Consider the following 14368-nt stretch of genomic DNA (forward strand, 5'->3'; position numbering starts at 1 on the left):
GCAGTCCATGGGACTCTCAAGAGTCTCCTCCAGCACCAGAATTCAAAAGCATCCGTTCTTCGGTGATCAGCCTTCTTGATGGTTCAGCTCTCACTTCCATACATCACTACTGGGAAAACCAGAGCTCAGAATAGGTTATCAAAGTGCAAAGTGCAACTTAGACCTACAGGGGAACAGGCCCTATAGAAAGGGTTTCATTTCCAGTACATAAAATTAGAATGCCGTAAAAGCTAGTTAATTGTTTTTTCGTTTTTTCTTTCTCTATTTTTTTTGTACTTTTCAGGTTTATCCATTTCATTGATTTTACAAACATTTTGACATTTCAAAACTCGACTTCCTTCCCCCTCTTTCTGCGGTTCCTTAAATTTATTTTTAATACCTTCTACGTATCCAAATTAACTTAATTCACTCATTTATTTATCTTCTTTAAGTATAAACTTATGAAATGGCAGGTTATTACAATAATCCTGCCAATTTTTTCTTATCTGTTTACAGTTTATCTGTAAACATTGAATAAACCGTTCTTTTATAAAAAAAGTTTGTTATCTTGATTTCTTATTCTTCCGGTGAGTCCCGCCATATCTGAATATTCCATAAGTTTTTGTATCCATTCTTCCTTTGCTGGAACTTCTACTTCTTTCCATTTTGGGGCAAGTAACATTCTTTCCACAGTAGTCGCATACATGAATAAATTGCAATACCGTTTGGGTAGTTCTGTTCCTATACAGTGGTACCTCAGGTTACATATGCTTCAGGTTACAGACTCCGCTAACCCAGAAATAGTACCTCGGGTTAAGAACTTTGCTTCAGGATGAGAACAGAAATCGTGCTTTGGTGGCGCAGCAGCAGCGGGAGGCCCCATTAGCTAAAGTGGTGCTTCATGAAGGTTAAGAACAGTTTCAGGTTAAGAATGGACCTCCAGAACGAATTAAGTACTTAACCCGAGGTACCACTGTAATGCCCAAAAGGAAAGCTTCTGAGTTTTTTTTACAAACCTTATTTTAAACATCCTTTTCATTTCATTATATATCATTTCCCAGTAAGCCTTAACCTTACTAGAAGACCACCACATAAGATAAAAAGAACCTTCTTTCTAGTTAATTGTTTTTTCATTAGGGAAACAGGTGATGTCATCGGGTACGGTGCCACCCACCTAAAACCGCCTTCCTCTCTTCTCGCCTAGGCATCGTCTTACCTGAAGCAGGGCAAGTACCAACAGGCTGAAGAGCTCTACAAGGAAATTCTGTCCACACATGACCAGGATTTGGGCATCAGCAGAGGCGGTGAGCAACCGGCTTGCAGTTGCGTTTCTCTGCAGCAGAGTATGGAGAGGGAAGTTTGGGGAAGGGCGATGTAGCGGCAAACTGTGCACAATAATAATAATAATAAAATTTTATTTATATCCCACCCTCCCCAGCCGAAGCCGGGCTCAGAGCGGCTAACAACAATAAAAGTAACACAGCATTCTAAAACCAATTCATTCTAAAATTAATTCAGAATCAAATTAATGGCAACCATTGGGCTAGAGTTCTATGAGGATTATGAAAGGAGGGGGTCAGACTGAGTCCAAACCAAAGGCCAGGTGGAACAGCTCCGTCTTGCAGGCCCTGTGGAAAAATGTCAAATCCCACAGGGCCCTAGTCTCTTGGGACAGAGCGTTCCACCAGATCGGGGCCACAGCTGAAAAGGCCCTGGCCCTAGTTGAGACCAATCTAACCACCTTGCAACCTGGGACCTCCAAAATGTTGTTTTTTGTGGACCTTAAGGTCTTCCGTGGGACATACCAGGAGAGGCGGTCCCGTAGATACGAGGGTCCTAGGCCGTGAAGGGCTTTAAAGGTCAAAACCAGCACCTTAAACCTGATCCTGTACTCCACCGGGAGCCAGTGCAGCTGGTATAGCACCGGGTGAATGTGATCTCGCGGCAAGGACCCCGTAAGGAGTCTCACCGTGGCATTCTGCACCCGCTGGAGTTTCTGGGTCAGTCTCAAGGGCAGCCCCACATAGAGCGAGTTACAGTGATCAAGTCTGGAGGTGACCGTAGTGTGGATCACTGTGGCTAGGTCAGGTCGAGAAAGGAAAGGAGCATCTTCTTCTAAGGTTACCAGGTTTTTTCCAATGAATCCGGGGACACTTTTCAACTTCCTGCTAAATAGATGGATTTTGTCAGGGGGCTAATTTGTAAATCTGGGGGACTGTCCCTGGGAAACGGAGATGTCTTGCAACCTTATCTTATTCTCTCCATCCTTCCCCCTGCATCTTTCAGATGAGAGCAGAACGGGACCCGGAAGAGGAGCTCTGTATAGCCAGGTTTGTGTTGGGGCTGCTTTGGGGAGCTTTCCCACCTCTTCTCTGTTTTCAGGTCTTGACCCCACCTCCCTATCCTAGTCTGCAGAAAGATTGTGGTACCCTTTGCACCCCCAGCAGGATTTAACTGTGGCTCCTGCATTTCAGAGGGACGCAGGTGGCGCTGTGGGTTAAACCACAGAGCTTAGGACTTGCTGATCAGAAGGTCGGTGGTTCGAATCCCTGCGACGGGGTGAACTCCCGTTGCTCGGTCCCTGCTCCTGCCAACCTAGCAGTTCAAAAGCACGTCAAAGTGCAAGTAGATAAATAGGTACCACTCCGGCAGGAAGGTAAACGGTGTTTCTGTGTGCTGCTCTGGTTTGCCAGAAGCGGCTTAGTCATGCTGGCCACATGACCCGGAAGCTGTACGCCGGCTCCCTCGGCCAATAAAGTGAGATGAGCGCCACAACCCCAGAGTCGGCCACGACTGGACCTAATGGTCAGGGGTCCCTTTACCTTTACCTTTTTACCTGCATTTCAGGGGGTTGGACTAGATGATCCTTTGGGTCCCTTCCAACTCTACAATTCTGTAGAGGGACACTGGTTGCGCTGTGGTCTATACCACTGAGCCTCTTGGTCTTGCCGATCAGAAGGTCGGCGGTTCGAATCCCTGCGACAGGGTGAGCTCCCATTGCTCGGTCCCTGCTCCTGCCAACCTAGCAGTTCAAAAGCACACCAGTGCAAGTAGATAAATAGGTACCACTCCGGTGGGAAAGTAAATGGCGTTTCCGTGTGCTCTGGTTTCCGTCACACTGTACCGTTGTGCCAGAAGCGATTTAGTCCTGCTGGCCACATGACCCAGAAAGCTGTCTGTGGACAAACGCCGGCTCCCTCGGCCTGAAAGCGAGATGAATGCTGCAATCCCATAGTTACCTTTGACTGGATTTAACCGTCCAGGCGTCCTTTACCTTTTTACAATTCTGTGATCCCTCCCTTTTTGCCAGGACTCCCTGGGAAACCTGAGGCGCAGCAGCTCCTTTTCCCGCTTCCGCGAGTCCCTCAAGCGAGGCAGCGAGAAACTCGTCTCCAAACTCAAAGGGGAAGGCGGACGGCGACCCATTGCAGCCTCGGCCCCAGGGTGAGTCTGGGTCTCCCTGGAATCTGGAGGCAGAAACGTTTGCCTCCAAGCAAGCAATTATCACACAAACACCGTTTTCGCAAGGAACAATTGAGGGAGTTGGGGGTGCTTAGACGGAGAGGGTGAGATGACAGCCATCTTCAAATAGCTGAAGGGCTGATGGAGCAAGCGTGTTTTATCCTGCTCTGGAGGGGCAGGAACCGATACAATGGCTTCAAGTTACAAGGAAGTACAGTGGTGCCTCGCAAGATGAAAAGAATCCGTTCTGTGATTCTCTTCGTCTAGCGGTTTTTTCGTCTTGTGAAGCAAGCCCATTGACGGATTAGCGCTATTAGCGGCTTTTAGCGGCTTTTAGCGGCTTATCTGCTGATCGGATCAGCTGATAAGCGGCTTAGAAAAGGGGGGGGGGAAACCCAGCAGGAACTCGCAATACATTGTCGTCTTGCGAAGCAAGCCCATAGGAGATTCGTTTTGCGAAGCACCTCCAAAACGGAAAACTCTTTCGTCTAGCGGGTTTTCCGTCTTGCGAGGCATTCGTCTTGCGGGGCACCACTGTATATTCTGACTAAATATTAGGAAGAACTTTCTGAGGGGAAGAACTCTGAACAATAGAAGAGGCTCCCTGGGAAGGTGCTCCCCTCTTCCCGACTTTGGAGGTTTTTAAGCAGAGATTTGGATGGCTATCTGTCTTGGATGCTTTAGTTGAGATTCCTGCATTGTTGCAAAGGGCTGGAATAGATGACCTTTGGGGGTCCCTTCCAACTCCATGATTCGCTGGTTGTTGGACAGCCATCGGTCAGGGATTCTTGAGCTGCAATTACTGCCTTGCAGGAGGTTGCGCTAGATTACAGTGGGTGGGGGGAGCGGAGCGCTGCTTCCAACTTTCCAATTCTATGATTCTTTAAAAAGCCATTATTATTATTATTATTATTATTATTATTATTATTTTATTATTTATACCCCGTTCGTCTGGCTGGGTTTCCCCAGCCACTCTGGGCAGCTCCCAACAGAATACAGTCATACCTCGGGTTACAGACGCTTCAGGTTGCGTTTTTTCGGGTTATGGACCCGCCAAAACCCAGAAGTACCAGAACAGGTTACTTCCAGGTTTTGGTGGTCGCACATGCGCAGAAGCGCTAAACTGTGCTTTGCGCATGTGCAGAAGCACCAAATTGCAACCCACGCGTGCGCAGATGCGCTGCTGCGGGTTGCGAACATGCATCCCGCACAGATCACGTTCGCAACCCGAGCTTCCGCTGTACTAAAAACGCAATAAAACATCAGACATTAAAAACTCCCCTAAACAGGGCTGCCTTGAGAAGTCTTCTAAAAGTCAGAGAGTTGTTTATTTCCTTGACATCTAACTGGAAGGCATTTCACAGGGCGGGTGCCACTACCAAGAAGGCCCACTTCTTGCAGGGAGGGAGGGAACCGCCAGAAGGCCCTCGGCGCTGGACCTCAGTGTCTGGGCTAAACGATGGGGGTGGAGACACTCCTTCAGGTATACTGGACCGAGGCCGTTTAGGGCTTTAAAGGTCAGCACCAACCCTTTGAATTGTGCTCAGAAACTAGGCATGCACAGGTGCATCAGAACTTGACAGGTGTTTAAGTTAGTTCTTGGTATGAGCTTTCGTGTGCATGCACACTTCTTCAGATACACATCTGAAGAAGTGTATCTGAAGAAGTGTGCATGTACACGAAAGCTCATACCAAGAACTAACTTAGTTGGTCTTTAAGGTGCTACTGGAAGGAATTTTTTTATTTTGACTATGGCAGACCAACACGGCTACCTATCTGTAATTGACAGGTGTTTGTCTTTTTGGACAGGATGAAAAGGGCCACTTCCCTGAACGTCTTGCACGTGGGTGAGAGAGCGGCTGCTGCGTCCCCGACGGTGAGTCTGTGGCAGGGGAGAGGAGGGGCAAGGTGCCAGGGCTGCGGGGACACATGCAAGAAATCCTGGGGGGTCAGTTTCCCTTGTGGCTGGCGGAAGGGGGCCCTGGCAGTCCAGCCAGCAAAGGCTGTGCGTTGCCACTCCCTGCCCTGGCATGTGCCTTCCTGGCGTTGCTGGCCTGCCAGTCAGTTTGGAAGATGCTGGCGTTGAGCCCCTTAGAAGTGCATCTGTGTAACTCGCTGCCACAGGAAACCCAAATTGGGTGGCTTTAAATGAGGATGACATAGAGGGTTTTAAGATGGCTGCCGAATCCTTGAAGCGGGGTTTTGAGCTCTAAGGCAAATTTCTGCTCTATAACCAACCCTTAGCATTTGTTTTTATCTTCTCTTCCATTTTATTTCTTAACTTCTTTTGTTGCTTCGTTTTGTTGTTTTAATTTATCGTTTCATCTCATTGTTTTAATTTTCTAACTCCCCTAAACTGGGAGGCTGCGTGAAGCTGGGCTGCGCTGAGCCCTTTGCTAGGCAGCGCCAAACGCAAAGTCGAGCCAAAGTTTACAAGATACTAGTTATAAATTAAGGAAGAGAAACATCTTGATGATCCGAACTGTTGACGAGCCAGCCCGGGTGGCAGCTGCAGAGTCTCCCAAACGCTCCCTTCCGCTGGACGGCACTGACTCCCGACTCGTAAATTCAAGGCCGCCACATTTGGAGACAATTGATTTCTGCAAGCTGCCGACAAATAATCATGATCATTATGGTACTTACAGTGGTGCCCCGCAAGACGAACGCCTCGCAAGACGAAAAACTCGCAAGACGAAAGGTTTTTTCGTTTTCGAGTTGCTTCGCAAGACGAATTTCCCTATGGGCTTGCTTCGCAAAACGAAGCTTGCCCCCGCACCCCGGACCTCTTTTGAAGCAAGGGGCGGCGGGGAGAAGATCGCTTCTCCCCGTTGACAGCGCCTTCCCCTCTGTCCCCGGACCCCTTTTGAACCAAGGGGCGGCAACGGGGAGAAGCGATTCCCCCCGCTGCCCCTTCCCTTGCTTTAAAACAGGTCCCCTCTGTCCCCGGACGGTCTCCATAGGAACGCATTGATTGATTTTCAATGCATTCCTATGGGAAACCGTGCTTCGCAAGACGAAAAACTCGCAAGAAGAAAAAACTTGCGGAACGAATTAATTCCGTCTTGTGAGGCACCACTGTACTAGAAAGAACTGCAAAGATAAATTCATGGCTAGTAGCCACGCTGGCTGGGCTCAAAGGCCTCAAGTTTCTGAATACCAGTGGCTGGATACCACAGCAGGGGAGAGTTGCTCTCGCACTCGGGTCCTGCTCGTGGGTTTTCCGTGCTGGGCACCTGGTTGGCGCTGTAAGAAGAGGAACATGGGCTCTTATGTTTATGCTCTTTTAGGCAGAGCCTCATAGAATCAGAGAGTTGGAAGAGACCACAAGGGCCATCGAGTCCAACCCCCCTTCAAAGGACGGAGTTGCAGCCTGAAGCGATGAGGGCTAGAAACCTGGCTTTTGCTGCAGTGCTGTAGCCTTGTCTGTTTGTTTTGCAGCAGCCCAGCAGCAGGACCCTGACTGGCGCCCGGACGCTGAGCTCCAGCTCCCAGGACCTCATGCAAAGCAGCTCCACTTAGGCCTGGCCCGGCCCCTCTTCCCACTGCGCTTCCCTCGCTGCTGCCTTTAGGCTGGGCCGAAGCTTCAGCCTCTCTCCCCTCGGCCAGCCTTCAGCTGATCTTGTGGGGCTGCTGGAACCAGGGTGGGGTGTCCTGCACCAAGTGGAGACCCCCCATCCCACACCTGGAACGCCCCTGTTCCCTGGGGCCTCTGGGGCTGCATGAGGGGTCTTCCCTGCAAGAGGTGGGCCGGGATGGAGATCAGGTCCGGACCCCCTGCAATCAGGACAAACAGGCTCTTATTTCTCAGGACCTTTGAGGGGGGGCAATGGGTGGCCCTTTCCAAAGCAGCTGGACAGGAGGGTCTCTGCCCCCCACTCCGCTGCTGCCTTAACTCTTTGCGTACGACCAGGTAAAGTTGCACTCCCCTTCCCGCCCCCCCCCCAGAGGAAAAAAATCGCTGCTGTTTCCCTCCAGCCAAAGTCACAATATTTATTGTATTTATGCAACTGGAAGCATATCTCTCTGCCCCAAATAAATGGTTGTAAATGGATACTGGACCAGTGACTGCTGAATGTTGTCTGCTTCATTAATTTAGTGGACAGGGAGAAGGGGAAGAGTCCTGTGTGAGTGTCTGGAGGCTGGATGGCGGCTAACAGATTGAGATTGAATCCTGACAAGACAGAAGGACTGTTTTTGGGGGACATGGGGCGGGCAGGTGTGGAGGATTCCCTGGTCCTGAATGGGGTAACTGTGCCCCTGAAGGATCAGGTGCGCAGCCTGGGACTCATTTTGGACTCACAGCTGTCCATGGAGGCGCAGGTCAATTCTGTGTCCAGGGCAGCTGTCCACCAGCTCAATCTGGTATGCAGGATGAGACCCTCCCTGCCCGCAGACTGTCTCACCAGAGTGGTGCATGCTCTGGTTATCTCCCACTTGGACTCCTGCAATGCGCTCTATGAGGGGCTACCTTTGAAGGTGACTCGGAAACTACAACTAATCCAGAATGCGGCAGCTAAACTGGTGACTGGGAGCGGCCGCTGAGACCACATAACACCGGTCCTGAAAGACCTACATTGGCTCTCAGTACGGTTCCGAGCACAATTCAAAGTGTTGGTGCTGACCTTGAAAGCCCTAAAGGCCTCAAAGGCCCAGTATATCTGAAGGAACGTCTCCACCTCCATCATTCTGCCCGGACACTTGAGGTCCAACTCCGAGGGCCTTCTGGTGGTTCCCTCCCTGTGAGAAGCCAAGTTACAGGGAACCAGGCAGAGGGCCTTCTCGGTGGTGGCGCCCGCCCTGTGGAACGCCCTCCCACCAGATGTCAAAGAGAAGAACAACTACCAGACTACATCTGAAGGCAGCCCTTTTTAGGGAAGTTTTTAATGTTTGCTGCATTACTGTATTTTAATATTTTGTTGGAAGCCGCCCAGAGTGGCTGGGGAAACCCAGCCAGATGGGCGGGGTATAAATAATAATTATTATTATTATTATTATTATTATTATTATTATTATTATTACTATTACCATTATCATTTTAATTTATTATTATTATGGCAGATAGCAAAGCAGAATGAATAACACTCAGCACTTAAGAAAAACCAAAAAACTATTTTATTTCAACCTGAGTCCAAAATCTGGAACTGGCAAGCAGAGTCTTTTTGGGTGTGTGGGGTATGAAATCCGTGTGAGTTTGGCCCCTCTGATTCCATCTCCGCCGGTGGGCCAGGCCGAGGCAGGAGCTGTGGGGAGACCCCCATTTGTGCTTTCTGCTTCCTCTTCCTGCTCGCCTCACACCTGGTGGGCAATTTCCTGCACCTTCCGTAGCGTCTCCTCCGACTGCAGCTGCTCGAAGGTGAGGAGAGACAGACCCAGCTGGTCCTCCTGGCGAAAGAGAGGACGGGATCTGGGCTCAGGGGTAGGAAGGGCTCGTCCTCATACCCGCCACCCCCTCCAGTCCAAAGGTAAAGGGACCCCTGACCATTAGGTCCAGTTGTGGCCGACTCTGGGGTTGTGGCACTCATCTCACTTTACTGTCCGAGGGAGCCGGCGTACAGCTTCCAGGTCATGTGGCCAGCAGGACTAAGCCGCTTCTGGCGAACCAGAGCAGCACACAGAAACGCCGTTTATCCCAGCAGTGACATAGTGTGGGTTGCCTGTACCCGGGGCAAGGCAAGTATTGCTCCCCCTAACCTGTGGAGCGTTGGCACTCCCCGACTACCTTCCTCCAGCCCAGTTAAAATTCAGCCAACCCGGAACCTCCTCTCCCACCACTCACCTTGCGGAACGGCTGGGCCATTTGGCGCAAGAAGAACTTTGACACCTGCACGGCCTCATCCACTGTCAAGTTGAGGTTGGCGTCCGTGATGTGCTCCTGGATCCAGCGGGGGAGCTTGCCCCGCTTGTCCGCCCGCGCGAAGCGCTGCCGAGAGTCGTGGGGCGTGTTACCTGGGGAGAATGGGTGCCTGCCATAGCCCACACGCCCCCCTCCCCCTCCGAGTCTGCGGAACAGTGCGCCGCCACTGCTCAGGATTTCTTTCCCGCCCCCCCCCCCCGGCAAACCTTGTCAGCGAAGACCATCAGGCCGTAGTCGGTCTTGCCGCGAATGGCCCTCCCCACGCACTGGGCTGCGTGGCGCATGGCGTCAAAGGTCAGGAAGTCGTTTTCGCGTATCTGGAACTGGTCCCGCAGGTAGTCTAGACGGGCCTGGGGAAAGGGGGCTGCCATGGAGGTCTCTGTGTGTGATTGTGTGTCCTTTTTCGGATCTCCTCCCCGCTCCCAGTGAGAAAACACACACACACACACACACACACACACACACACACACGAGAGACACAGATACAAATGCAGTTCCCTGCATGCCAAAATCCTCTGATCTGAATGTGAAAATTAGCAGCAAAGAACGCTAATGCAAATAAATAAATAAATAAATAAATAAATAAATAATGATAATAATAAATTTTATTTATACCCCACCCCACTCCCCAGCCAAGATAGGGCTCAGGGCGGCTAACAACCGATAAAAAAACAAAAACAAATTGATTGAAATACAACTTAGAAACGAGATTAAAGTACAACATTAAAACATTAAAATGCAGCCTCGTTTCAATGGAAACTCAAATCAAAAACTTTTTTTGGGGATGAAAACATCAGGTCTTCACCAAGGCTAACTGTCCAGCTATTCTCGGCTGCATCCGTGTCCAGATCAAGGAAAGCAATAGGCTCTATTTCGCCTTGGTCAGACTCACACCTGGAATACTGCGTCCAATTCTGGGCGCCACAATTTAAGAAGGATATTGATAAGACACGGGGGGAGGCGCCGGAACTGCAAATGACTTTCAGACTTTGAAAAGTTGGCATCGTGGCATGTCTTGTTGAACAGATTCCGCCATACCGTAGACCCTCGGGTTAGGTTACTCTCGAGTAACAGAAACTTCGGGTTGCGAAAGCGGCAAACCCAGAAGTATTTTTCCAGGTTTCGCTGCTTGCACGTGCGCAGAAACAGTGCCTCTGGATACGGATTTTTCAGGGTGCGCACGAACCCCCGGAACGAATTAAATTCGTATCCAGAGGGCCCACTGTATGGTGTCATTGACGTCAGAATAGAAGCGCAGCTCATTGCACCAGGGAGAAGAGTCGGCAGAAGAAGACTGGAAAAAATTTAAGGACTATTTACAAAAATATTGCAAAATTAAGGAATGTTGAATGATGTTGAATTGGAATTAAGTGGTTTCAAGCTGTAATTATGATAAAATGGTTTTCATTTTTTAAGTAAGAATTTGAAGTTATAATAATTTAAGATGCTGAGATAAGGATTTGCTGTATAAACAAATTAAACTGGGGATACAAGAAGGGGAGGTACGAGGAGGTCGGGGAAATAAACTACAAGAAAATAAGCTGTGAAATGTATGTGTTTTTCATATTTTTATGTTTGTTTTTTCTTTTTTGTTTGTGTAAAATTGGAAACTTTAATAAATCTCTTACAAAAAAAAGAAAGAAGCGCAGCTCATTGCAACGGTTTTGAATTTTGCTGTGCTGTTGTCTTCCTTGGTAGGTCATGCAGACCCAAATAAAGCTGTAAGATGCTGGATCAAGCCAATGACCTATCTAGTTATAATGATGACCTACAGGACCGCCTCTCCTGGTATGCCCTACAGAGGACCTTAAGGTCCATAAATAGCAACACCCTGGAGGTCCCGGGCCCTAAGGAAGTCAGATTAGCCTCAACCAGAGCCAGGGCCTTTTCAGTGATGGCTCCGGCCTGGTGGAACGCTCTGTCTCATGAGACCAGGGCCCTGCAGGATCCGATTTCTTTCCGCAAGGCCTGTAAGACAGAGTTGTTCCACCTGGCCTTTGGCTTGGAATCAACTTGATCGCCTTCCCCTCTTTCTTTTTTCTTTCTCCTTCTGTGATGGAACTCCTATTTGGGGACTTCCCTGGCTTTTTTCTGGCCCACGTAGGACCAGTCTGGATAGTTGGCCTTAGGGAAGATTTGACGTTTTCATCCCCCCAAAACTGAGTTTCCACTGAAATGAGGCTGCATTTTAATGTTGTATTTTAATCTTGTTTTTAAGTTGTATTTTAATCAATTGTTTTTCTACCTGGTGTTAGCTGCCCTGAGCCCGGTTTTGGCTGGGTATTAATAAATAATAATAATAATAATAATAATAATAATAATAATAATAATAATAATAGTAATTTCAGCATCCTGTGCTCACGGGGGAGCCGACCAGAAGGTGCCCAACATGGAAAACCAGTGAGCAGGATCCGGGCCCAAGAGCTACTCTCCCCACCTGCATTTCCTGGTATCCCCAGTGCATTTTTACAGCGTTGGGGGCACAGGGGGTGAGTGTGTGGAACCAAGGGGGCAGTGTCCCCCCCAAAAAATGTTTGTGAACCAGTGGCTTAACCCTTTTCCAAGAAGCCGTTTAAATACAACGAAGGAAATACAGCAAAATCCTGGGCCGGGATTTTGACAGCGCTAGGTCTCTCCTGAAAGCTGATTTCTTTCCTAGAAGCAGGCTGGCGGCTCCTTAATCTGACTTAATTGGGATCAAGTCAGCCAATTCAGATCCCAGACTCTCTGCCAGGGGTTTTAGCGCTGGGCACGGGGCTGGCAACATCCCAACATGTACACAGCCTTGCCAACCGGGCACCCTCTGGCTCTTTCGGACTACAACTCCCACCAGCCCCTTCCTGGTGAAGGCTGCTATCAAAGCTCTTCTTTAAGCAGTACGTAATTCATCTTCCTGAGACATCACCTTGCCAACAAAGGTCCGTATAGTTCAAGCTATGGTTTTCCCAGTAGTGAGAGCTGGAAGTGAGAGCTGGACCATAAAGAAGGCTGATCGCCAAAGAACGGATGCTTTCCAGGGAGTCTTCTCTTCTCATGAGGTGGCCAAAGTCTTGGAGCCTCAGCTTCAGGATCTGTCCTTCCAGTGAGCACTCAGGGCTGGTTTCCTTCAGAATGGAGAGGTTTGATCTTCTTGCAGTCCATGGGACTCTCCAGAGTCTCCTCCAGCACCAGAATTCAAAAGCATCCATTCTCCGGCGATCAGCCTTCTTTATGGTCCCGCTCTCACTTCCGTACATCACTACTGGGAAAACCAGAGCTTTAACTATACGGACCTTTGTCAGCAAGGTGATGCCTCTGCTTTTTAAGATGTTGTCTAGGTTTGTCAATGCTTTTCTCCCAAGAAGCAGGCGTCTTTTAATTTCGTGGCTGCTGTCACCATCTGCAGTGATCATGGAGCCCAAGAAAGTAAAGTCTCTCACTGCCTCCATTTCTTCCCCTTCAGGAGGTGATGGGCCCAGTGGCCATGATCTTCGTTTTTTTGATGTTGAGCTTCAGACCATATTTTGCGCTCTCCTCTTTCACCCTTAATAAAAGGTTCTTTCTGCATATCTGAAGTTATATATATATGTGTGTGTGTCTCCCACAACAGTTTCCCCTCCTTGCCAGTGTGGTGTAGTGGTTAGGAGCGGTAGTCTCGTAATCTGGGGAACCGGGTTCGCTTCCCCGCTCCTCCACATGCAGCTGCTGGGTGACCTTGGGCGAGTCACACTTCTTTGAAGTCTCTCAGCCCCACTCACCTCACAGAGTGTTTGTTGTGGGGGAGGAAGGGAAAGGAGAATATTAGCCGCTTTGAGACTCCTTAAAGGGAGTGAAAGGTGGGATATCAAATCCAAACTCTTCTTCTTCTTCTTGCTGTACAGAAATTCCCACCTCCAGCTCAGCAGAAGAGGAGCTGGGAAGAGACATCCTCTTCCCCCTCCCCGTATCCAGGAGACGCCAAGGTTTGTTGTGCGCCGGTGGAGCCCCAGGAGAGTCGCGCAGCCTCGAGGAGGCAGCTCCTGGGAAGCACCTGCTCTGGAGCCAAGGCGGAGGAAGGAGGCAGGGAGCCCAGCTTGAATGCGCAGGCAGAGAGGAGACGCCGGACTCACCTTCAGAATTCGGCTCTGGGTGTAGACGTAGGGCACGCCAAACATGATCACGGCTCTCCCGTAGTGGTGGACTGCGGAGAAGGACACAAATCTAAACCGGGTTGAATGACATGCAGTGGCTGAGATTCCGGGGGGGGGGGGGTTGGACTAGATGGGCTCTGGGGGTCTCTTCCAACGATACGATGCTATGATTCCATTGTCCCTTGGAGGTTTTACAGCAGGGAGGTAGACGGCCACCTGCCAGGGATCCTTTAGCTGCAATTCTTGCGTCATTGGATGAGGTTGGGCTAGATGACCCCTTAGGGTCCCTTAAAAGGTAAAGGGACCCCTGACCATTAGGTCCAGTCGTGGCCGACTCTGGGGTTGCGGCGCTCATCTCGCTTTATTGGCCGAGGGAGCCGACGTACAGCTTCCGGGTCATGTGGCCGGCATGACTGAGCCCCTTCTGGCGAACCAGAGCAGCGCACGGAAACGCCGTTTACCTTCCTGCCGGAGTGGTACCTATTTATCTACTTGCACTTTGACGTGCTTTCGAACTGCTAGGTTGGCAGGAGCAGGGACTGAGCAACAGGAGCTCACCCCGTCGCGGGGATTCGAACCGCCGACCTTCTGATCAGCAAGTGGTAGGCTCTGTGGTTTAACCCACAGCGCCACCTGCGTCCCTTACAACTCTACAATTCTATGATTCCAATAAGATCCCTGCTGGATGAGGCCCCTTGCCCATCTGGTCCAGCATCCTGCAGGGTGTGAAGGCAGCAAGCACCTTCGGTTGTTGGGCCCCAGTAACCACATTCACAGTGGCATCTTGCCTCCCTGAAGCTAATATCTGCTGTGCTTCCCTGTGTGTGTGTGTGTGTGTGTGTGTGTGTCATCTTCTAAGTCAGGGGTCAGCAAACTTTATTAACAGGGGGCCGGTCTACTGTCCCTCAGACCTTGTGGGGGGCCAGACTATATTTTGAAGGGGCGGGGAAAATGAATGAATTCC

General features: G+C 49.9%; 2 protein-coding genes across 6 annotated transcripts in view; one reads left to right on the top strand and one right to left on the bottom strand.

Moving 5' to 3' along the window:
- The window catches only part of KLC3 (kinesin light chain 3), a 29767-nt gene extending 22275 nt beyond the window's left edge, over positions 1-7492 (top strand). For 4 of the 5 annotated variants that reach the window (XM_083516237.1, XM_083516235.1, XM_083516236.1 and 1 more), the window contains exons 9-13: positions 1184-1283; positions 2266-2309; positions 3290-3423; positions 5251-5317; positions 6880-7492. In XM_083516237.1, coding sequence (XP_083372363.1) covers positions 1184-1283; positions 2266-2309; positions 3290-3423; positions 5251-5317; positions 6880-6960 — 426 coding nt within the window. In that variant the 3' untranslated portion in view covers positions 6961-7492. The remainder of the gene's footprint in view (positions 1-1183; positions 1284-2265; positions 2310-3289; positions 3424-5250; positions 5318-6879) is intronic. The other variant, XM_083516239.1, reaches the window with a different exon arrangement.
- A 1038-nt stretch (positions 7493-8530) lies between these two features.
- ERCC2 (ERCC excision repair 2, TFIIH core complex helicase subunit) overlaps positions 8531-14368 on the bottom strand; it is a 36011-nt gene continuing 30173 nt past the window's right edge. The window contains exons 20-23 of the mRNA XM_083516165.1: positions 13384-13454; positions 9502-9645; positions 9218-9361; positions 8531-8823 (exon numbers count right to left, since the gene is read on the bottom strand). Coding sequence (XP_083372291.1) covers positions 8731-8823; positions 9218-9361; positions 9502-9645; positions 13384-13454 — 452 coding nt within the window. The 3' untranslated portion in view covers positions 8531-8730. The remainder of the gene's footprint in view (positions 8824-9217; positions 9362-9501; positions 9646-13383; positions 13455-14368) is intronic.

This window comes from Podarcis liolepis (assembly GCF_965112155.1).
Source record: "Podarcis liolepis genome assembly, chromosome: 7".
NCBI classification, from domain to species: Eukaryota; Metazoa; Chordata; class Lepidosauria; order Squamata; family Lacertidae; genus Podarcis; species Podarcis liolepis.